Source organism: Uranotaenia lowii, chromosome 3, assembly GCF_029784155.1.
Source record: "Uranotaenia lowii strain MFRU-FL chromosome 3, ASM2978415v1, whole genome shotgun sequence".
NCBI classification, from domain to species: domain Eukaryota; kingdom Metazoa; phylum Arthropoda; class Insecta; order Diptera; family Culicidae; genus Uranotaenia; species Uranotaenia lowii.
This window is the reverse complement of record NC_073693.1, coordinates 52058463-52081722: the sequence shown is the minus strand read 5'-3', so window position 1 is coordinate 52081722 and position 23260 is coordinate 52058463. Positions and strand designations below refer to the sequence as shown.

The following is a 23260-nucleotide window of genomic DNA, read 5'->3' as shown; positions in this document are numbered from 1 at the left end:
AAAAATGACAAAAATGACAAAAATGACAAAAATGACAAAAATGACAAAAATGACAAAAATGACAAAAATGACAAAAATGACAAAAATGACAAAAATGACAAAAGTGACAAAAATGACAAAACTGACAAAAATGACAAAAATGACAAAAATGACAAAAATGACAAAAATGACAAAAATGACAAAAATGACAAAAATGACAAAAATGACAAAAATGACAAAAATGACAAAAATGACAAAAATGACAAAAATGACAAAACTGACAAAAATGACAAAAATGACAAAAATGACAAAAATGACAAAAATGACAAAAATAAAAAAAAATGACAAAAATGACAAGAATGACAAAAATGACAAAAATGACAAAAATGACAAATATGACAAAAATGACAAAAATGACATAACTTACAAAAATTACAAAAATTACAAAAATTACAAAAATTACAAAAATTACAAAAATTACAAAAATTACAAAAATTACAAAAATTACAAAAATTACAAAAATTACAAAAATTACAAAAATTACAAAAATTACAAAAATTACAAAAATTACAAAAATTACAAAAATTACAAAAATTACAAAAATTACAAAAATTACAAAAATTACAAAAATTACAAAAATTACAAAAATTACAAAAATTACAAAAATGACAACAATGACAAAAATGACAAAAATGACGAAAATAACAAAAATGATAAAAATGACCAAAATGACAAAAATGACCAAGATGACTAGAATGACAAAAATGACAAAAACGAAAAAAAAATGACAAAAACGAAAAAAATGACAAATATGACAAAAATGACAAAAAGGAAAAAATGACAAAAATTACAAAAATGACAAAAAGGAAAAAATGACAAAAATGACCATAATGACGAAAATGACAAAAATGTCCAAAATGTCCAAAATGCCCAAATTGACCAAAATGACCAAAATGACAAAAATGACAGTAATGACAAAAATGACCAAAATGACAAATATGACTTAAAATAAAAATGACAAAAATGACAAATATGACAAAAATGACAAAAACGACAAATATCAAAAAATAATTTAAGTAGAAAAATTGACAACAATGTCCTACATGATAAAAATTACAAAAATTAAAAAAAAATCATAAATGGCAACAATTCACAATAGTTTCAAAACTGATAAAACACAAATGACAAAAATAAAAAATGACTATATAAAAAATATAACAAAAATGACTAAGCTGATATAAATGACAAAAAAAAATGAAAAAAATAACAAAAATGACAAAAAAAAAATAAAAAAATGAAAAAATTGACAAAAATGCCAAAAGTGCCCATAAATATAAAAATGACAAAATAAAAAAAAAATAAAAAAAAAGCAATAATGACAAAAATCACAAAAATAACGAAAAAGGCACCAAGTCACAAAAATGACAAAAATTGAATAAATGACACAAATGACAAAAATCACAAGAAAAGATACAAATCACATACATGAGAAAAATAACAAATATGACAAATATGACCAAAAAAACAAATATGGCAGCAAAAAAAATACCACACAAATGACAAAAATAACAACATTTTAAAATAAAAAAATGGCAGAAATGATGCAAAAAATAAAGAAAGTAATGACACAAATGGCCAAAACGATAAAAATGATAAAAATAACTGAAAATGACACAATTTAAAAAAGAGAGAAAAAAAAGAAAAAAAGAAAAGATAAGAAAAAAAAGGCACAAATGACAAAAATGCTCAAAATAACAATTAAGACAAGAATGACAAAAATACAAAAAATGTTGTTAATACCAAAATATAATTGCAAAATATAAAAATGACAAAAATTACAAAAAAAATCAAAATTTACCAATTTGAAAAAAAATGAAAAAATAACAAAAATTTCCAAAACGACAAAATTTACAAAAATGATAAAAAAAAGAAGTGAGAGAAACTGACAAACTGAAAAAAATAATGATAAAATTTTCAAAATGATAAAGAATGGCAAAAAGAATGCCAAATTGACCGAACAGAATTGTAAAAATGAATTGAATTTAAACAAAAACCGAATGACGAAAATGATGATGACATATGACAATGATTTCGAAAATTACAAAGATGATAAAAGCAACCGAATCGACATAAATTTAATAGAATTAAAATTTGAATAGATCACAAAAAGAACCATTCAAAAATTATATCAACTCAACTATTAATGAAATACCCATGAAAAAAAAATCATTTAAAAAAGCTACAAAAATTAAATATATTCAAATTCAGTGATTTCAAACTGTATTTTAAAATATTTAAAAAAAATCATAGTGCTATAATAATGTACTTCTGATTTCAGAGTTAAAGTTGAAAAAAACAAAAATTTTGAATATTTTGGAAGTACAATTCAGTTTAAAGTGCATGAAAACGACGCCCAAATTGTAGTAACAATCCTCCACAAGATAATTTTGCAAGCTTCAACTGCCGCATTGACTAATCCTAATGAATTACCAAATAATAATCTTGTTTATGCTTGTCAAAATGCTGCCCACAGTCGTAAATCTCGGTACTATTTACTTAACACAGAGAAGAAAAAATCTCAATTTTGTAAACAAAGACGAAAAAAATAGGAATGTGATCATATATCTATCGGTTTTTTTTTTCGGGATAAGAAATGTTTTGGCGAATGTGAAACTCTTTCACGGAAACTCGAATTGTGCGGTTCAATAACTTTGTAAAGATTTTCAAGGAAATGTTTAAAGATCAACATTTTACCCTTTCAAATGCAGAACGCATTTAGTTTTTTTTTTGGTTTCAAGAGACAAAAAAAAATCGGACGCTAAATTGTTCTAGAGAGATTTATTCAAATTTTCGTCCTAAACTACATGGCAATAAAAACAAAAATGAGCAGATGGACACTGAGAAGTAGGAAAAAAAACCTCGCATTACCAAATGGTTGGCTCTAATAATAAAACTTGATAATTTGAACTTTCCCGTTTTGCGCGCACCCCGAGTGAGTGGAGCGAGACGCGCTGAGTTGAGCCGGCCGGGAAAATGGATGACGGAAAATGAAAAATTTAACCATTTCACAGAGGCGTTTTTGTTGTCTGGTGTATGTGTGACCAAAACCAAATGTAAATTCACTAAATAGATAGGTCGTACCACATATGTTTGCTGGGAAGTAGAAATGGATTTGATCATCTTTCACAGCCCCGCAGAAAAAAATGAGAAAAACATCTTTCAGCGCAAAACATTCGAAACGATCGCGGTTATATAACAGAAACTTCCTCAGCGTTCGGTCAATGTTAAGGTCAAAGCGGATGTATTGGTGTGATTCAATATTTTGTGTTGACAGGCAGGATAATGGATTAAGAAAATAAAGCCAAATTGAATTTGAAAGCCATAACGTATTTTTTCTGAATCTCTCATCAGACAACACTAAATTTCCAGCACGCCGATTTTTACCGCCGCACTTCATAGAATTTAACCCCATCAATTCGATGGTATTTTCAGGCATTGACGATCTGGTCAAAAGTTTTCGCCATGTGGCGGTAAAATTTGTACCAATTACTATTCAAAAATAGATTAAGAAAAAAAATATGTCAAAACATTACAGAATAACTTAATATCCAGAAAGCAAGTTCAAATCATAAGCTTCTAAACCAGCTTCCAGATAATCAATACATTGTTTGATAACAGAGATACGAAAGAAATAATATCGCTAATTTAGAAGATTGAGCCCTTACTTTTGACAAAAACATCATACTGAGGAGTGTCCAATTTTTCGGTCGAAAAGTTACTACGCTCATGGGCAATATACTCAAATGTTGGTTGAATCTTGTATGTGTATAAAATTATCCGAGTTTCACACAAAAAACCATAAAAGCATAGTAGAATTTATTGTATCTATAGTTCAATGTCAAGAATCAGTCATACAATTGTAGTTGAACGAATCATATTTACAGTTGAAACAATCAGAAATTTATAGTTGAATCTATCATATTTATAGATCAATGTGAGAGGTTAATCAGAAATGTATAATTGAATCTATTTTATTTATATTCGAATGCCAGAAATAAATCATACGATTGTAGTTGAATCTATCATATTTACAATTGAATCAATTATTCCATTACAACTTACTATAGGACCGTAGGAAGAACTGACCCAGAGAAGGAGAGGGCGTTCGGTGGCCTATTTTTTTTTCTATGACATTTTTGCTCAAACAATGTATGAATTTAGAAAAAAATTGAAAATACTTATTATTTTTAAATACTATTTGATTATTCATTTTTCAGTTCGTTTTTCTCGTTAAACTAGTTTTAAGTGTTAAATAGACGTTTTTGAAAATACATACTAATATCATTCAAATGATGATTAGGATTTCTATGAAAAATCTATCACGTCAGTGACCTTCAGTATTGCCACACTTGCTACGGGGTCAATCACCCTAGAGCTGGGAGTGATATTCGGACGTCTCAGGTCAGAGGAGCCAAGAAAGACACAACCTGTTGCTTGGACTTCAAAAGTATATCTGTCTTTATTTTGACTTCAGCGATAAGCTTAACAACTATTGACTACAAAGGTAGACATGGAATTCTCTCCTCTCAGAATCCTTTAGCACCAAAATAGGAAACATACTTTTATCGATGGTTGAAATCTTAAGTTTGCATCAAAATCTGGTGAACTTAGCTTAAGATTGCCAGAAGTTCTACCGCACTTATCTGTGTCGATTTGGTCAATATTCGGGAAAATTTGACAAAAATCCAGGACTAATTAAAAAATATCAAGGAAAAAAAATTGAATATCACAACCAGATTTTGAATCGTATTTCAGAAATTAATTTCGGTGCTGTTAAGGATTTAATGTAAAATTCTAAATTTGAGAACCGTATAGAAATATGAAAATTCAAGTTTCAAAACACAAATTCCAAAAATAACAAAAATGACACAAATTACAAAAAAAAAAAAAAATGACAAAACTGACAAAAATGACCAAATGACAACAATTACAAAAATTACAAAAACAACGATAATGACAAATTTAAGAAAATTCACCAAAATGACAAAATTATACATATTGCAACAGTAACAGCAAACACAAAAATAACACAACACGACACGAATGACAAAACAGACAAAAACAAAAATAAAAGGAAATAATGAAAAAAATTACACAAATTACAAAAAAACCACAAACGAACAAAAATAATAAAAATTACACAAATGAAAAAATGACAAAAATTTTAAAAATTAAAAAAAAACATTACATAAAAGACACGAATCACAAACTTGACAAAAAAGCAAAAATTAAAAATATAAGAAAAAAAATACACAAATAAAAAAACACATCGAAATGACAAAAAAAGACACACATTTTTTAAAATAATAATAGCAAAAAAAAAACAACTAACAAAAATGACTAGAAAAACAAAAAAGAAAAAAAAATTAACAAAACTGTAAAAAACAAAAAAAAGACACAAATAAAAAAAATAAAAAAAATTACTAAATTAACAAAAATTAAAAATTAACATAAAAATGTCATAAATGACAAAAATTACAAAAGTTATAAAACTGACAAAAAACACAGATTACTAAAATGAAAAAAATGACAAAATAATAAATGTAACAAAAATTACACAAATGGAAAAATCACAATAATTATAAAAAAGAAAAAAAAACAAGATTAGAGGAACGAATCACAAACATGACAAAAAAAGCAAAAATTAAAAATAAAAGGAAAACATTTACACAATTAAGAAAAAACTTCAGAATGATAAAAAAACACAAATAAAAAATGACAAAAGCACCCAAAATGACAAAAGTACCCAAAATGACAAAAAAGACAAAAATCACAAAAATGTCATAAATCACAAAAATTACGAAAGTTACAAACTGACAAAATAACAAAAAATCACAAATTACAAAAATGAAAAAGATGAAAATTGACATAATTTACAAAAATGACAAAAATGACACAAATTCCAAAAATAACAAAAATGACACTAATTACAAAAAAAAAAAAACAAAAATGACAAAAAAGACAAAAATGACCAAATGACAAAAATGACAAAAATTACAAAAATGACAAAAATGACAAAAATGACAAAAATGACAAAAATGACAAAAATGACAAAAATGACAAAAATGAAAAAAATGACAAAAATGACAAAAATGACAAAAATGACAAAAATGACAAAAATGACAAAAATGACAAAAATGACAAAAATGACAAAAATGACAAAAATGACAAAAATAACAAAAATGACAAAAATGACAAAAACGACAAAAATGACCAAAATGACATAAGCGAAAAAAATGACATAAGCGAAAAAAAATACAAAAATGACAAATAAAAACAAAAATTACAAAAATGGCAAAAGAAAAAAATAACAACAATGTCATAAATGACAAAAACTACAAAAATGACAAAAATGGCATAAATGGCAAAAATTACAATAGTTTTTTAACTAAACTAAACTAAACTAAACTAAAAAAAATGCCAAAAAAAAACAAATGTCAGAAATAAAAAATTGACTAAATAAAAAATATAACAAAAATGACAAAGATGAAATAAATGACAAAAACAAAAAAAAAAAAAATTATTACAAAAATGACGTCAATTTTAGGCTCCTGACTAAAACCAACATCTACATCTTTTTCGTTTCTCAAGTGACTTTTACTAAATTTATAGTTTTGAAAACCTCGTAATGTAACTCAAATATGTTTCTCCGACATTATTCACATACAGTAAGGTTTTTTTTACATTGATATATGTACGTACCGCGTAAAAAAACGTGTAAAAAAACCGTGTTAATTCCCGAAAACCGTGTAAAAAACCGTGCTAATTGCGAAAAGAGACCTAAGACATGAGACATTAGACCTGAGAGTAGAGACTTGAGACATAAAACGATAGACCGAAGTTGAAATCGAAGCTAAACTTATTTCTCGCGTCACTAACACTAGTAGCATGTCTCAGCTCTAAAGTCTCATGTCTCAGGTCTCATGTTTCATTGCTTTTGTCTCATGTCTCAGGTCTCATGTCTTATGTCTCATGTCTCAGGTCTCAGTTCTCAAGTCTCATGTCTCAGGTCTAAAGTCTCATGTCTGATGTTTTATGGCTCTTGTCTCATGCCTCAGGTCTCATGTCTTATGTGTCATATCTCATGTCTCACATCTCAAGTCTCATATCTCTTGTCTAAGGTCTCAGGTCTCAGGTATTATTTCTCAGGTCTCAAGTCTAATGTCTCAGTTCTAATGTCTCAGGTCTTATGTGTCAGGTATCAGGTCCTTGGTTTTATGTATCACGTTTTTAGTCTCAGAGCTAAGATTTTCCCAACTTCAATAAGATGCTAAGTGTTTTCCATTGAAAAGGAATATTTTCTCTCAAAAACCGTGTTAATTCGCGAAATCCGTGTAAAAAATTTGTGTTAATTCCCGAAACCCGTGTAAAAAAAACCGCGTAAAAAAAACCGCGTAAAAAATCCTTGGTGTATAACACTTCAGTTTGCCGTTATTCAAAGTCTAAGATAATAAATCCGAAAAAAAACACTTGGGAAAAAGACTGTAGATTTAATTCGATTTCCAAGAAAGCTAAAATTATAAGCTGTACGTTGCACATTAGGTGCGTTTTTTTTTAAATTGTTTAAAATCGTGGCACCAAAAATGTAAAAAAAGTGGTGTAAAAACCGTTCTTTTCAATCAATGAACCATTTAAATCGTTTAAGTCATGCCAGATAAGTTTTGAAAAAAGGATTGAAAATTTGACCTAATTTGACACATTTTTTTGCATTTTTAGATTGTCAAAATACGAAACACAGAATTTTTTGACTGGGCGGCAAAAACGACCAAATCATTAGGTGGTTCGTTCCATTTGAGTATTTTGGCGTTCCACGTTGCCTACACTCCTTTCTATCTGCGTCAGAAACGCTGAACCTACTTAACTTTTTCTAATTTCTACCGACGATATAGAGGAAACAGACAAAAACGCCAGCGTCCGCCAAAAATTTTCTGGATTTAATTTTAATTTTACTTTTATCATATGTGTGTAAAGAAGGGATTAGCGAGCCTTTTTTCCTGGGCTTTCAGGTGCGTCCAAAAAAAAAGTAATGATGCAAAATTCAAAAAATCTAGAATTTATTGATGATCCTCGAAGGAATTGTTTTGTAAGGATGCACCCGAATAGAGTTACAAGCCGCCAAACTTCCAATAGTGTCATATTGACACTAAAGAGCGAATGAGGGTTAAGTTTTGCAATAAAAACTAAAATGAAAAATTAGGTGCTCGCACTTCAAGAAAACTCATATAAAGGGTGATACGGTCTAAATTTGGCCAATATCAACCTGACGTATTTCTTTCAGTTTTGCATTTAAAAAACCTGAACACCCCTCATTTTGAAAGTGTGTGCAGAATGTTGCTCCTATTTTGATTTTGGAATTCACTCTTCAGTTGTCAAAATGCCGTCCAAGGAAGAAAAGCAGCGTATCAAAATTTTGCTCACGCATCGCGAAAATCCGAGCTACTCGCACGCAAAGCTGACAAAATAGCTAAAAGTTGCGAAATCATCCGTTACAAATGTAATTAAAGTGTTTGGGGAACGTTTGTCGACAGCCAGGAAGTCTGGATCGGGGGGAAATCGAAAACCGGAAGCCGCTGAGACGACAAAGAGAGTTGCCGGTTGTTTCAAGCGAAACCCTAACCTCTCTCTCCGAGATGCCGCAAATAAGCTGGGTGTATCGTCTACAACCGTGCATCGAGCCAAAAAACGAGCCGGACTATCGACTCACAAGAAGGTAGTGACTCCAAATCGCGATGATAAACAAAATACGACGGCCAAAACGCGGCTGGACACGACGAGGCTGACAAAATTTGACTGCATGGTAATGGACGACGAAACCTACGTCAAAGCCGACGACAAGCAGCATCCGGGACAGGAGTTTTACACGGCAAAAGGAAGAGGAAAGGTAGCAGATATTTTCAAGCACATGTAACTGTCAAAGTTCGCGAAGAAATATCTGGTTTGGCAAGCCATTTGACCTGTCACACCAAAAATTTTTGAAATTTATACGAGACAGAAACGCTTAAATACCTAAAATTATTTGATCTAAATCGAACAAGCTCTAATTTTCCATCATTTTACATCTATATTTTATGCGTCTAGGGCTAAATTATGTCAAAAGAGCGAAAATTACATCTCGATCCTAAATTTATCACTTTTATGATCTAAAATTATGCGTAATAAAACGCAATTTTCGAGTAGAACGTCTAAGTGTGTTTTTGTTTTGATTTTTTTTTGTTGTTATGTTTTGTTTGTTAAATTATGGATACGTTCGATTCGTATGAAGTGGATTGGAAGACTACGGAATTGGCGGACGAGGTCAAAGATCAGTTAATTACTGCGCCGCGACCGATATACTGAGCAACAATAAAATGTCGCCGGAACCGCAGTTCATTAAAAAGTTGTCTGCGGCTCAACAAGCTTCCCGAAAGAAATACATGGTTTGTATCTTTATCGATTTTTAATATTTTTTTTTTCAGAAACGCCTTCCCCCCAACCTCCGTGAAACACTGCTACCGAACACCGAGCAGGCAAGACATCCAGCAATTTGGCAAGCTTCGCTACAGGATGGTGCAAATGAGCGGCCAAGGATTTAACACGGTGCGTTGCAAGCGGACAGCAGCCGCTTCTGTTGGTGTTCTGACGTGCAGTTGTGATCAGTGGTGCAGTTTTCTGGGCGGACAACAATATTGCGCAGTGAGAAAATCACAGTAAGTTTTTCAAAAGATTATGCTTTTGATTTTCAGAAGATAGTAGTTAGAATTTTAATGTTAAATTTTTGAATATTGAGGTTGTGCTTGAATCATATGTTAAGGCGATTTTCGTTATGAGTTAGTTGTTTAGAATTTTTTCGAATAAATCTAAATAACGAGTGATCTCAATTTTGTTAACTTGTATATGCATTTAACTCGACAAGGCAAAGGAAACAAATCTACTCTTTTTTTTAAAGTTGTAATAGTTGAAAGCCATAAAATACCTACTCTATCAGAACTGGTTTTATTCCTATTTATTAACTGACTCCGCATTTACATTCTCGCTACCATAGAACTGAGAGGTTAGGTTAATTTTAAAATTACAACGACCATATGTTAGCATTCGATTTTTGAATGAATGATAGCATGAATATGATATAGAGTAATCACGAAAATCATATTATAATGTTGTAGCTAGGTGGAGATCAATTATAGATTTTATAATTATGAAATAAACTGAAATAAGTGCAAACATTTAATAAAAAATCTTATTATTTTCTGAAAAATCCCTTAATTGATGTACTTATTGTACACTATTGTATTCTATGTCAAAGAAAATGTAATTTTATGTGAAATGCGATTATTTATTTATGTGCATCCAGTTTGACATAATATTACATTCTTTCGTATGCAATTTTATGTCCTCGAGAATTTATGACTTCAAGCGTTTCTGTCTTCTCTAGTGTAATTTTAAGTCAAAAGTGATGCTTCAGTTTTGTGCATCCAATTTGACATAAATTTACACCAAAAAAATTAATAGTGTGTGTGGCTTGAAAAGCCGCATTTTCATAGCTTCCGGACTGTCAACCAAGAAATTTACGTGAAAGAGTGTTTGAATAAACGTCTGCTGCCTTTCCTGAAGAAACACGGTTGTTCCGTACTGTTTTGGCCGGATTTGGCATCTTTTCATTACGGTAAAAAGGCCATGGAGTGGTACGCCGCCAACAACGTGCAGGTGGTTCCCAAGGACAAGAACCCTCCCAACACGCCAGAGCTTCGCCCAATTGAGAAATACTGAGCTATTGTCAAACGGAACCTAAAGAAGACCAAAAAAACTGCTAAGGACGAGCAGCAGTTCAAGGCAAACTGGCTTTCTGCTGCGAAGAAGGTGGACAAGGTGGCTGTACAAAATCTGATGGCAGGTTAGGCGTAAGGCCCGGCAATTCGGATTTGGAAAAGCGGAAGCCTAACTGAATATTTTTCCTGAATTTTATACTAATTAAACTTGAAAAAGAAATTTAATTTGATTTTTTAAATAAACGATTTCACCGATTTACACCAATTTCCCTTGACCAAATTTATACGGTCAAACCCTTTAGAACCTCATATAGAAACATAAAGGTCCATGCTGAATTTGGAAATGCATTTATGACAAAATTATTACAAATATGACAAAAAAATAAATTTTTCAAAATGCATTCGAGAATAGTTCAAGGTTTCTGAAAAAGCAAAAATCTCCCCTGGGAACAAAAAGGCCGACCAGATGTTGGTCGTTATTGGCAAAGACAGTCATCTCTGTTGGTAGTTTTTTTTTTTCGTTCAATTTTCAGAAATAAAAATCAAAAGATGTCGAGTGTCACCATGTCACATATTCACTGTGTGTAGAGCTTGAGACAACTCGTCACTTTTTCGTTTGGTTTTTTTTCGTTTTTTTTTGTAGCGACAACGACGGCTTGTTCAAAGACGATAATCCAATGTTGTCTTTTCGGAAATACCTGCCTAGCTTAGCTCGGTTTTTGAAACAGAACATTTCCCGAGCAAACTGACCGCAAAAAGGAAACAGCTGACTCGGCCATTAATTGCCCCTCTGGGAGGAAATTTTCTCAAGGCGGCTTAGAACCGTCGTTGTTGTTGGGCACTCCCCAAAACACTCTCTATATGGTAACACACGTCTAGATTTTATAATAGTTTTACTGAATACCAGTTCCAGGTTGCAATTAATATAAAATTTCAAACTTTCAAAGCTTTTTGGTGAGAAAATAAGAAAAAAAAAGTAGTCTAAGTTTAGAACAAAATGGCTTAAAAAGAATTGTCAGATATTTTTTATTCATGCAAATCAGGACTAAGTAATTATAAACAGGCTGTCAAAAATCTTCCCAACAACCATTTTGGAGATTTCATAAACGCACGCTAGCTTCAAAGAAATACGTATTGGAGGTCAGAAAACCTTTATATTAGCTTAATAAAGAAAGAAGGCTTCAAAGGAACTCGTTAGTGTCAATAAAATTCTACCTGGTTGCCCACAAACCTTCTTGTAGTGCTCTTTAAGGTTTTGAAAACACTCGTTTGCATTTAATACAGATTGGCTGTTAAAAAAAACCTTAAAATAATCGTTTTGAAGAAAGCTGGTTCTAAAGACTCTCATTATTTCCAACAAAGTATAACTTGGCTCTCCCAAAAACCATTGTTCTAAAATTGTGATTACATAATGGTTAACTGTTGAGCATTTTATAAGGAATTTCGAGGCGGTTTTAAACCTTGAACTGATTTCTAGCAGAGATTTGTAGCGCACTTCTAAAATTTTATGTCTTAAGTTTATCATATAGAATGCGTTTGCTTAAAACATATCAAAGTATTCATGCTTCGGCGGATGCGCAGTCTAAAGCTAAACAAGCCTTTTTTTTAATTTAGCATTAATTTGGCTCTAAGAGCCTTCTCATTGTTTATGTCGTGCTTCCCTTATTATTTTTTCTGTTCTTGGTCATTTGTTTTTATCTATTTTCATTCTTTTTGCTTTGTAAATAACATATCCTAAGAGTTATGCGTTCGATATTTTGAATATTATTTTTTATTTTGAGTTTTCCTTTTATTTGTTTTACAGAAGACGTTTTGGTTTTGTGAATCGAATTATCTTATTTTTCACTGGCAACGATTGCTCGAACGCTCAACAGCCTGCAATTGAACCCGAGAAGACGAGTGAAATTCCTGCTACAATCAGTAAACCAAGCCCAAGCGCTGATGAAGAATTAAAAACTAGTGATAAAAAGCCCAGTATTAAACCGGATGACGTTAAGCCTCCGGTTCAGTCACCAGCGCAAAAACCAACGAAGTTACCGGAATCGAAAACAGAGGAAGCAAAACCCGCACCAAAGATAGAAAAACTTCAACCCATCAAACCGAACCTTCCTGAACCGGTTCAGTCACTTCCCAAAGCAGAACCGGTACCGGTACCGAAACAACAAACGAAGAAGGTAGAAGATCTTCCGAAAGTAACTCCGGAAACGGTTCTTCCAAAACCCGAACCGGTTACTGTGCCGATTCAACCAAAGAAGCGGGAAGATCTTCCTAAACCATCGCAAATTCCGGTTGCTCCGAAAGCAGCCGAGAATCTAACAGTTAACGGTGGTACCACAGTACCCAAACCACCCCAATCCACCCAAGTCAAACCGGCTCCCGCCGCGCCCAAAGCTGAACAACCAAAATCTTTCGAAGACGATAAACTAACGCAGGCTGCTAGTGCAATTGATCTTCCGACGAGAACCGAAGGCAGCTTTATCATCGTTGATAAGCAAAAGCCAAAGCCCACAGCAGCGGTTGCCAATGTTAAAAACTCAACGCTGGACTTTTTGAAGGCGGAAGGCGGAAGCCAAACCCCCAGACAATCGCCACCAAAACCGGTTCAACCGGCTCAGCAGCGAGGAGAGGCTGCGGCATCGGTTCAAAGGTAGGTTCTATTGTTTTAATTTTTGACACACATACTATGTACGTATCTGCGATTCTTAGTTTTACGAGTACATTTTGTTCTCTTTCAACCTTCCGACCGATGGCTTGATGTAGCATTTTCAAATTAACGTGAACCAATACACTGTCATCAGAAATTAGTCAGTTGTAGCAAATATTTATCCAATTATAAAGTTTACACATTTACACGGCTGTTGCTGCAGTACCCTGTTAAAAAGATGAGTTTGGCTGAATTTCGTAGCTGTATTTTTTTTTTTAAGGAAACGTGATTTTGCACCTGGAAATAAAACCCCCCAAGTTACATTTCTCGATAAGTGATTCCAGTTTATTGCATATTGCTAAGTTCCATTTAGTTCCGTTTCACGTTGAATCTTCGCAGCGGTTTGTTTAGGAAATCGAATGGACTGCTACGCTTCCATCCACCGTAGTACAGACCGGGATAGTACTGGTCATCATTCTGGCTATGGTTGTCGTTGTAGTGGCCATCGTGCCCCGACGGACGACCGGCGTTCGCCGCAGGTTGTGAGTAATAGTGATGGTTACCATGGTGATGGTTGCCGTGGTTATGATTGTGGTGGTTGTTCCAGTGATTACTCGGTCGATGGTGATTTGCCCCATACTCGGGTAAACCGTACGTTTCGTCGCTGGATTGCAGCACCTCATTACCGAGGTACTGGTTCAGGTTGCCCAACGACGAGTAGATACCCTGCAAAGAATCTAGCAACCCGTTGATCGAATTGCTCGTTGTCGTCTCTGTTGTTGTGGTGTCTGTGCTTGTTGCAAAAGAGAGTGTTGTGTCAGACGACGTTGTGGCGGAAGAAGTTGTGTCAGATGCTGTTGTATCTGAAGCGGTAGTGTCGGAGTTCGTTGTATCCGATGATGTTGTATCAGAGCTTGTTGTATCTGATGACGTTGTGTCAGAGCTCGTTGTGTCAGAGATCGATGTATCAGATATTGTTGTATCTGTGCTGGTTGGTTCACTGATCGTTGTAGCAACGGTAGTCGTGGTATCAGTAGTTGTACAAGTATTCGGCCCAACAAATGTTGACCCATCGGTGAGAACCGTAATACAAATTTGCTGAGTACATACTACGGATTGTGGTGTACTTCTCGATACTCGAGAATTATATCGCAATTTGTTGCTGTTATCAATTGAAATCTCCGATCCGTCAACATTTTTAATCGTACAATGCCCCGAGAAACAAACGTGTGCATCACCGGAGCGCGCTAAGACCAGCGCAGACTTTCCGGGAGCCGAGGGCAGTGTGGTTGCGGTTCCGTCGCTATTGATTATGACCAATTCCACCGTTGTTATAACGTTTGTTTGAGTTGTAACTACTCCATTGTTGTTCGTTGTAACTGTTTCAGTGTTGGTGACAGTCTTCGTTACCACGACAGTTCCTCCCTGTACGACGACAGTACACTGTTCCGTAGCACATGTGATAATTTGAGTTTCTGTTGGTGGTACACAGCTAACCGCTGTCGTAGTAGAAACTGGAAATGTTTAAAAAATTACAAAATTTTAAAATGGAAAATTATTTATCTCAATGTCATTAGACATTGTCACAAAGAAACATCTGCTGTTTTTTTTTTCAAATGTTAAAAATATCCCTAGTCTTACATATTGCTATTCATACATATTTAAATTCGGGGAATCAGTTCTTTTGAGGAAATTGAAAACAATGTTTTTTTGTTATGACTTTCAAGTCAATATCGAGTTTTTGGTTAGGAAATTAAGTGTAGTTTTCTCTGGATATTGAAATTTTTATATTAAATCATTCTGCTAATAATTACTTAGGAACATAGCAACATTAAAAGTTATTTAAAAAAATTTAAATTCTCACCTGAGGTAGTCGTATCTGATAGAGTTGTGTCTGAGTTTGTTGTATCTGAAGTAGTTGTATCTGATGACGTTGTATCAGAGATTGTTGTATCAGACGATGTTGTGTCAGAGCTTGTCGTATCTGAGCTCGTTGAATCAGAGCTTGTTGTGTCTGATGAAGTTGTATCCGATGCCGTTGTATCAGAGCTCGTTGTATCAGATGATGTTGTATCTGATGAAGTTGTATCAGAACTCGTTGTGTCAGAGCTTGTTGTATCTGATGAAGTTGTATCAGAACTTGTTGTATCAGAAGATGATGTGTCAGAGCTTGTTGTGTCAGATACTGTTGTATCCGAGCTTGTTGTGTCTGATGATGTTGTATCCGATGAAGTCGAGTCAGAGCTTGTTGTATCCGATGATGTTGTGTCAGAGCTTGTCGTATCTGAGCTCGTTGAATCAGAGCTTGTTGTGTCTGATGAAGTTGTATCTGATGCTGTTGTATCAGAGCTCGTTGTATCAGATGATGTTGTATCTGATGAAGTTGTGTCAGAGCTTGTTGTATCTGATGAAGTTGTATCAGAACTTGTTGTATCAGAAGATGATGTGTCAGAGCTTGTTGTATCAGATACTGTTGTATCCGAGCTTGTTGTGTCTGATGATGTTGTATCCGATGAAGTCGAGTCAGAGCTTGTTGTATCCGATGATGTTGTGTCAGATGATGTAGTATCAGAGCTCGTTGAATCTGATGAAGTTGTGTCCGAAGAAGTTGTATCAGAGCTTGTTGTATCTGATGATGTTGTGTCCGAAGAAGTTGTATCAGAGCTTGTTGTATCTGATGATGTTGTGTCAGATGAAGTAGTATCAGAGCTTGTTGTGTCCGATGATGTTGTATCAGAGCTCGTCGTATCAGATGATGTCGTATCAGAACTCGTAGTGTCAGATGATGTTGTATCCGATGAAGTGGTATCAGAGCTCGTTGTATCTGAAGATGTAGTGTCAGAACTTGTTGTATCCGATGAAGTTGTATCGGAGTTTGTTGTATCCGATGATGTTGTATCCGACGATGTTGTGTCAGAGCTAGTTGTATCTGATGATGTTGTGTCCGAGCTTGTCGTATCCGATGAAGTTGTATCGGAGTTTGTTGTATCAGATGATGTTGTGTCAGAGCTCGTCGTATCGGATGAAGTTGAGTCTGATGATGTTGTATCAGAGCTCGTGGTGTCAGAAGAAGTTGTATCTGATGATGTTGTGTCAGAGCTTGTTGTATCTGATGATGTTGTGTCAGAGTTTGTTGTATCAGAAGAAGTTGTATCAGATGATGTTGTATCAGAGCTTGTTGTGTCAGTAGAAGCTGTGTCAGAGCTTGTTGTATCAGAGTTCGTTGTATCTGATGTAGTTGTATCTGAAGAAGTTGTATCAGAGCTTGTGGTATCTGATGATGTTGTGTCAGATGATGTAGTGTCAGAGCTAGTTGAATCTGTTATTGCACCTGAAACAGTAGTTCCGTAATCCACGCAGCAGCATTCAGTTCTAAATGGCACACCACCACTTGTTCCAGTCGTCACTGTACAGGAAGTTTCACTACAAGGGCTTGGTGAAGACGTACTAGTTACTGTTACTATCCCATTACTGTCGGTTGTACACGTTGTTACAGAGCCAGAAACTGGAACGGCAGTTGAAGAATCTGATGAGGTTGTGTCAGAGCTTGTTGTATCTGAAGATGTTGTGTCCGATGAAGTTGTATCCGATGATGTTGTATCAGAGCTTGTTGTATCAGATGACGTTGTATCAGAGCTCGTAGTATCTGATGAAGTTGTATCTGAAGATGTTGTATCCGATGAAGTCGTGTCTGAGCTCGTTGTATCAGATGATGTTGTGTCAGAGCTTGTTGTATCAGAGCTCGTGGAATCAGAAGAAGTTGTATCGGATGATGTTGTATCAGAGCTTGTTGTATCAGATGATGTTGTATCAGAACTCGTAGTATCTGCTGAAGTTGTATCTGATGATGTTGTATCCGATGAGGTCGTGTCAGAGCTTGTTGTGTCCGATGATGTTGTGTCCGATGATGTTGTGTCCGATGATGTTGTGTCCGATGATGTTGTGTCAGAGCTCGTCGTATCAGATGATGTCGTATCAGAGCTCGTAGTATCAGATGATGTTGTATCCGATGAAGTAGTATCAGAGCTCGTTGTATCTGAAGATGTTGTGTCAGAGCTTGTTGTATCAGATGAAGTTGTATCAGATGATGTTGTGTCAGAGTTTGTTGTATCAGAAGAAGTTGTATCAGATGATGTTGTATCAGAGCTTGTTGTGTCAGTAGAAGCTGTGTCAGAGCTTGTTGTATCAGAGTTCGTTATATCTGATGTAGTTGTATCTGAAGAAGTTGTATCAGAGCTTGTGGTATCTGATGATGTTGTGTCAGATGATGTAGTGTCAGAGCTCGTTGTATCAGATGATGTTGTATCCGACGAAGTCGTATCAGAGCTCGTTGTATCAGAGCTTGTTGAATCTGTTATTGCACCTGAAACAGTAGTTCCGTAATCCACGCAGCAGCATTCAGTTCTAAATGGCACACCACCACTTGTTCCAGTCGTCACTGTACAGGAAGTTTCACTACAAGGGCTTGGTGAAGACGTACTAGTTACTGTTACTATCCCATTACTTTCGGTTGTACACGTTGTTACAGAGCCAGAAACTGGTACGGCAGTTGAAGAATCTGATGAGGTTGTGTCAGAGCTTGTTGTATCTGAAGATGTTGTGTCCGATGAAGTTGTATCCGAAGATGTTGTATCAGAGCTTGTTGTATCAGATGATGTTGTGTCAGAGCTTGTGGTATCAGACGAAGTTGTATCAGATGATGTGTCAGAGCTTGTTGTATCCGAAGAAGTTGTATCAGAGCTTGTGGTATCTGATAATGTTGTGTCAGATGATGTTGTGTCAGATGATGTTGTGTCAGAGCTCGTTGTATCAGATGATGTTGTATCCGATGAAGTGGTATCAGAGCTCGTTGTATCTGAAGATGTTGTATCAGAGCTTGTTGAATCTGTTATTGCACCCGAAACAGTAGTTCCGTAATCCACGCAGCAACACTCAGTTCTAAATGGCACACCATTATTTGTGCCAGTCGTCACTGTACATGAAGTTTGACTACAAGGGCTTGGTGAAGACGTAGTAGTTACTGTTACTATCCCATTACTTTCGGTTGTACATGTTGTTACAGAGCCAGAAACTGGCACGGCAGTTGTAGAATCTGATGAGGTTGTGTCAGAGCTTGTTGTATCTGAAGATGTTGTGTCCGATGAAGTTGTATCTGAAGATGTTGTATCAAAGCTTGTTGTATCTGATGATGTTGTATCAGAACTCGTAGTATCTGATGAAGATGTATCTGATGATGTTGTATCCGATGAAGTCGTGTCTGAGCTTGTTGTATCAGATGATGTTGTGTCCGAGCTCGTGGAATCAGAAGAAGTGGTATCAGATGATGTTGTGTCAGAGCTTGTTGTATCAGATGATGTTGTGTCAGAGCTTGTGGTGTCAGACGAAGTTGTATCAGATGATGTGTCAGAGCTTGTTGTATCAGAAGAAGTCGTATCAGAGCTTGTAGTATCAGAGCTCGTTGTATCTGATGTAGTTGTATCCGAAGAAGTTGTATCAGAGCTTGTGGTATCTGATGATGTTGTATCAGATGATGTGGTGTCAGAGCTCGTTGTATCTGATGATGTTGTATCTGAGCTTGTTGAATCTGTTATTGCACCTGAAACAGTAGTTCCGTAATCCACGCAGCAGCATTCAGTTCTAAATGGCACACCACCACTTATTCCAGTCGTCACTGTACAGGTAGTTTCACTACAAGGGCTTGGTGAAGACGTACTAGTTACTGTTACTATCCCATTACTTTCGGTTGTACACGTTGTTACAGAGCCAGAAACTGGTACGGCAGTTGAAGAATCTGATGAGGTTGTGTCAGAGCTTGTTGTATCAGATGAAGTTGTATCAGAGCTCGTAGTATCTGATGAAGTTGTATCTGATGATGTTGTATCCGATGAAGTTGTGTCAGAGCTTGTTGTGTCTGATGATGTTGTGTCCGATGATGTTGTGTCCGATAATGTTGTGTCAGAGCTCGTCGTATCAGATGATGTCGTATCAGAGCTCGTAGTATCAGATGATGTTGTATCCGATGAAGTAGTATCAGAGCTCGTTGTATCTGAAGATGTTGTGTCAGAGCTTGTTGTATCAGAAGAAGTTGCATCAGATGATGTTGTATCAGAGTTTGTTGTGTCAGTAGAAGTCGTATCAGAGCTTGTAGTATCAGAGCTCGTTGTATCTGATGTAGTTGTATCCGATGAAGTTGTATCAGAGCTTGTGGAATCTGATGATGTTGTGTCAGATGATGTAGTGTCAGAGCTCGTTGTATCAGATGATGTTGTATCCGATGAAGTCGTATCAGAGCTCGTTGTATCTGAGCTAGTTGAATCTGTTATTGCACCTGAAACAGTAGTTCCGTAATCCACGCAGCAGCATTCAGTTCTAAATGGCACACCACCACTTGTTCCAGTCGTCACTGTACAGGAAGTTTCACTACAAGGGCTTGGTGAAGACGTACTAGTTACTGTTACTATCCCATTACTGTCGGTTGTACACGTTGTTACAGAGCCAGAAACTGGTACGGCAGTTGAAGAATCTGATGAGGTTGTGTCAGAGCTTGTTGTATCTGAGCTCGTGGTATCAGAAGAAGTTGTATCTGATGATGTTGTGTCAGAGCTTGTTGTATCTGATGATGTTGTGTCAGAGTTTGTTGTATCCGATGATGTTGTATCAGAGCTCGTCGTATCGGATGAAGTTGAGTCTGATGATGTTGTATCAGAGCTCGTGGTATCAGAAGAAGTTGTGTCAGAGCTTGTTGTATCAGAGCTAGTTGTATCAGATGATGTTGTGTCAGAGCTTGTTGTATCTGATGATGTTGTATCTGATGATGTGGTGTCAGAGCTTGTTGTATCCGATGATGTTGTATCAGAGCTCGTGGTATCAGAAGAAGTTGTATCTGATGATGTTGTGTCAGAGCTTGTTGTATCAGATGATGTTGTATCAGATGATGTTGTATCAGATGATGTTGTATCAGATGATGTTGTATCCGATGAAGTTGTGTCTGATGATGTTGTATCTGATGATGTTGTATCAGAAGATGTCGTATCAGAGCTTGTTGTGTCAGATGCAGTTGTATCAGATGAAGTTGTATCAGAAGATGTAGTGTCTGAGCTTGTTGTATCAGAACTTGTTGTATCAGAGCTCGTCGTATCAGATGATGTTGAGTCTGATGATGTTGTGTCAGAGCTTGTTGTATCAGAAGAAGTTGTATCTGATGATGTTGTGTCAGAGCTTGTTGTATCTGATGATGTTGAATCTGAGCTTGTTGTATCTGATGATGTAGTGTCTGAGCTTGTTGTATCAGAGCTTGTTGTATCTGATGATGTTGTGTCAGAGCTTGTTGTATCAGATGGTGTTGTATCTGTGATGGTTGAGTCAGTGATTATCGAACCTGTTGTAGTCGTGGTATCAGTAGTTGAGCAAGTATTCGGTCCCACAAAGGTTGACCCATCCGTCATAACAGTTACACAAATTTGTGGAGTACACACTATGGATTGTGGTGTACTCCTCGACACCAGGGATGTTTGCCTCGATGGGGTATTGTTATCAATCGTCGTCTCAGATCCATCAACGTGTTTGACCGTACAATGTCCCGAGGAACAAACGTGAGCCTCGGCAGTCTCCGCTAATGCCAGCGCAGATTTTCCTGGCGGTAAGGGGTGTACGGTGGCGGTTCCATCGCTATTGATGATAACCACCTCTGTCGTTGTTATTACATTCGTTTGAGTTGTTATTACTCCATTGTCGTCTGTTGTAATTGTTTCAGTGTTGGTGACAGTCCTCGTTACCACGACAGTTCCTCCTTGAACGATGACAGTACACTGTGTAGTTTCACATGTGATAATTTGAGTTTCAGTAGGAGGTAAGCAATTACCAGATGGTGTAGTTATCACTGAAAATTAAAGAAAAAAACAATTTGTAAAACGGAAGAAATATTTTCTCAGTAGAATTGGTTTAGAATCAATGTCAAACATACACCCGAAATTCAAACTTCACTCCAATCATGAGTTGACAAAAAACACCAGCCAAATACCAAAAAGCCAACACTTTGCGTTTTTTGGTGATTGACTTGTGGCAGAAGGACTATGATAATCATCATGTTTAGGATGTTTAGGATGTCGGATTTGCAAGACGATACAAAAATAGTGTTGTAAATTCGATTCTAACTCTCTGAGGGCTCTTTTTTCTTGTTTCTGGGATGAATTATCCAATAGGATGAAAATCCCAGAATAGAATGTTTTCCTTGTTTCGCTTGAATGTAGTGATCATTAAATCGCTGCAAGATTTGTATGAAAATTTTAAATTTATTAAATTTTGCACCTCCCATGACATTTTTTGGTTGTTTTGACTGCTAATTTTAACGATTATGTCTGTTTATTTTAAAGCTATTTTACTGTAAGATGAAAAATAAAAAAGAACTGCCTAATATAACCAATGAGTTTGTGATTTATATACTACCGTTCTACGCAAGAATGTCCCATGTGACTTTTGGGTCATTTTCACTTTTTTGCTGGAAACGGTCTCTTTTAGTGTTAACTTTCGAATAAAAACACAAACAAGTATACTTTGTTCTGAACTTATACGAAATTTTTATCAAGGTGGTTGTCTCTATGTTGATAGTGCTACGCAAGAATGTCACACTAGAGAAAATTCTATGAAAAATGCAAATTTTATCAAAAAATTGTCTTAAGATGAGTTCAAACTGTTGAATTTAATGTTATTCACTGAAAAGAACACTAAAATAGAGGGCAGAGGAGGAGCGAGAAGCCTTGAGTGTTTTATTCAGAGAAATTTTCACTAAACACTTTTCGGTAGGCACTACTTACAAGATCCATACTCAACTATACATTTTTATAAACAAAGAGGAACGTATTTCTCAAATTACGGTTTAGCATGAGTTTTTGGCAAAAAAATAAACTACGCAAGCTTTTAAAATGATAGAAAAATTGTAGCCGTGTGACAGTTTTTCGTAGAACTAGCATCGGCATGCGTTCTGATTCTACGCAAAAGTGTCACACGGAGCATTTTTGGCTCTAATTTGCTGTTTTTTTTTTGTAGGAAATGTAATTTTTTGGCAGAAAACATTGTATAATGATTAACTTGAACTGTTCACTACGAAAAAACTGTCGGTGAATTTTTAGTTTGAGAGAAAAATTGGAAATATAGCTGATATTTCAATCGCGTTTTTCTCGTTTGCACGTTTTTCCACATGGGACAATCTTGCTTAGAACGGCAGTATAACCATAGCAAAAATATTTCATGATATTATTGAAAGCCCTAGCCAGCAAAGCCTATCATTTTTGAAGACTTTTCAATGGATTCATTTATTATTTTGAAATGGGTATAACTTTTTTCATGAATTACTTCTTCTCATGTTAACAAAAAAATGAAGCTTAGAATAGGCATTACCAATAATTAAATACAAACTTCATTTCAAGCTTCTTTGTTTTTTTTATGGATGAGTTTGTATGCATACATTTTTTGTCCCATACAAATTTCCATACAAAATTGAAACGCGTTGCGCTAATTCAGGAATCAACCAAATCATCTCAAATTTTACACTAACGCTTGGTGATCCAAAAGGCATCGAAAAAACATATGGGAGCAAAAAGTCAATTTTTGCAGCGGTCTAGTGATCATGCATCATTTTGCATGGGACCTCGAGTCTTTATGCTCGAGTGCTTTTCCAACCATATCATCTTTGGTTCAATGCATGTCTCAGCTCATTTTGGCATAGCGTTAGGGCCGAGCGGTATTGAAATTTTGCAACCTCTTTTTTGAGTGGAGCTGTAGAAAATTAAGGATATGTTCATTTATACCGGAGCGTTCATAATAGAATGAAGTG

At 35.3% G+C, this 23260-nt stretch overlaps 2 protein-coding genes across 2 annotated transcripts in view; one reads left to right on the top strand and one right to left on the bottom strand.

Moving 5' to 3' along the window:
- The window catches only part of LOC129754518 (arginine kinase 1), a 139714-nt gene that overhangs the window by 12687 nt on the left and 103767 nt on the right, over positions 1–23260 (top strand). The gene's annotated exons all lie outside the window — the stretch shown is intronic.
- The window catches only part of LOC129755564 (serine-rich adhesin for platelets-like), a 37287-nt gene continuing 27773 nt past the window's right edge, over positions 13747–23260 (bottom strand). Inside the window, exons 9-10 of the mRNA XM_055752118.1 lie at positions 15293–21307; positions 13747–14942 (exon numbers count right to left, since the gene is read on the bottom strand). Of these exons, the coding sequence (XP_055608093.1) occupies positions 13798–14942; positions 15293–21307 (7160 nt within the window). The 3' untranslated portion in view covers positions 13747–13797. The remainder of the gene's footprint in view (positions 14943–15292; positions 21308–23260) is intronic.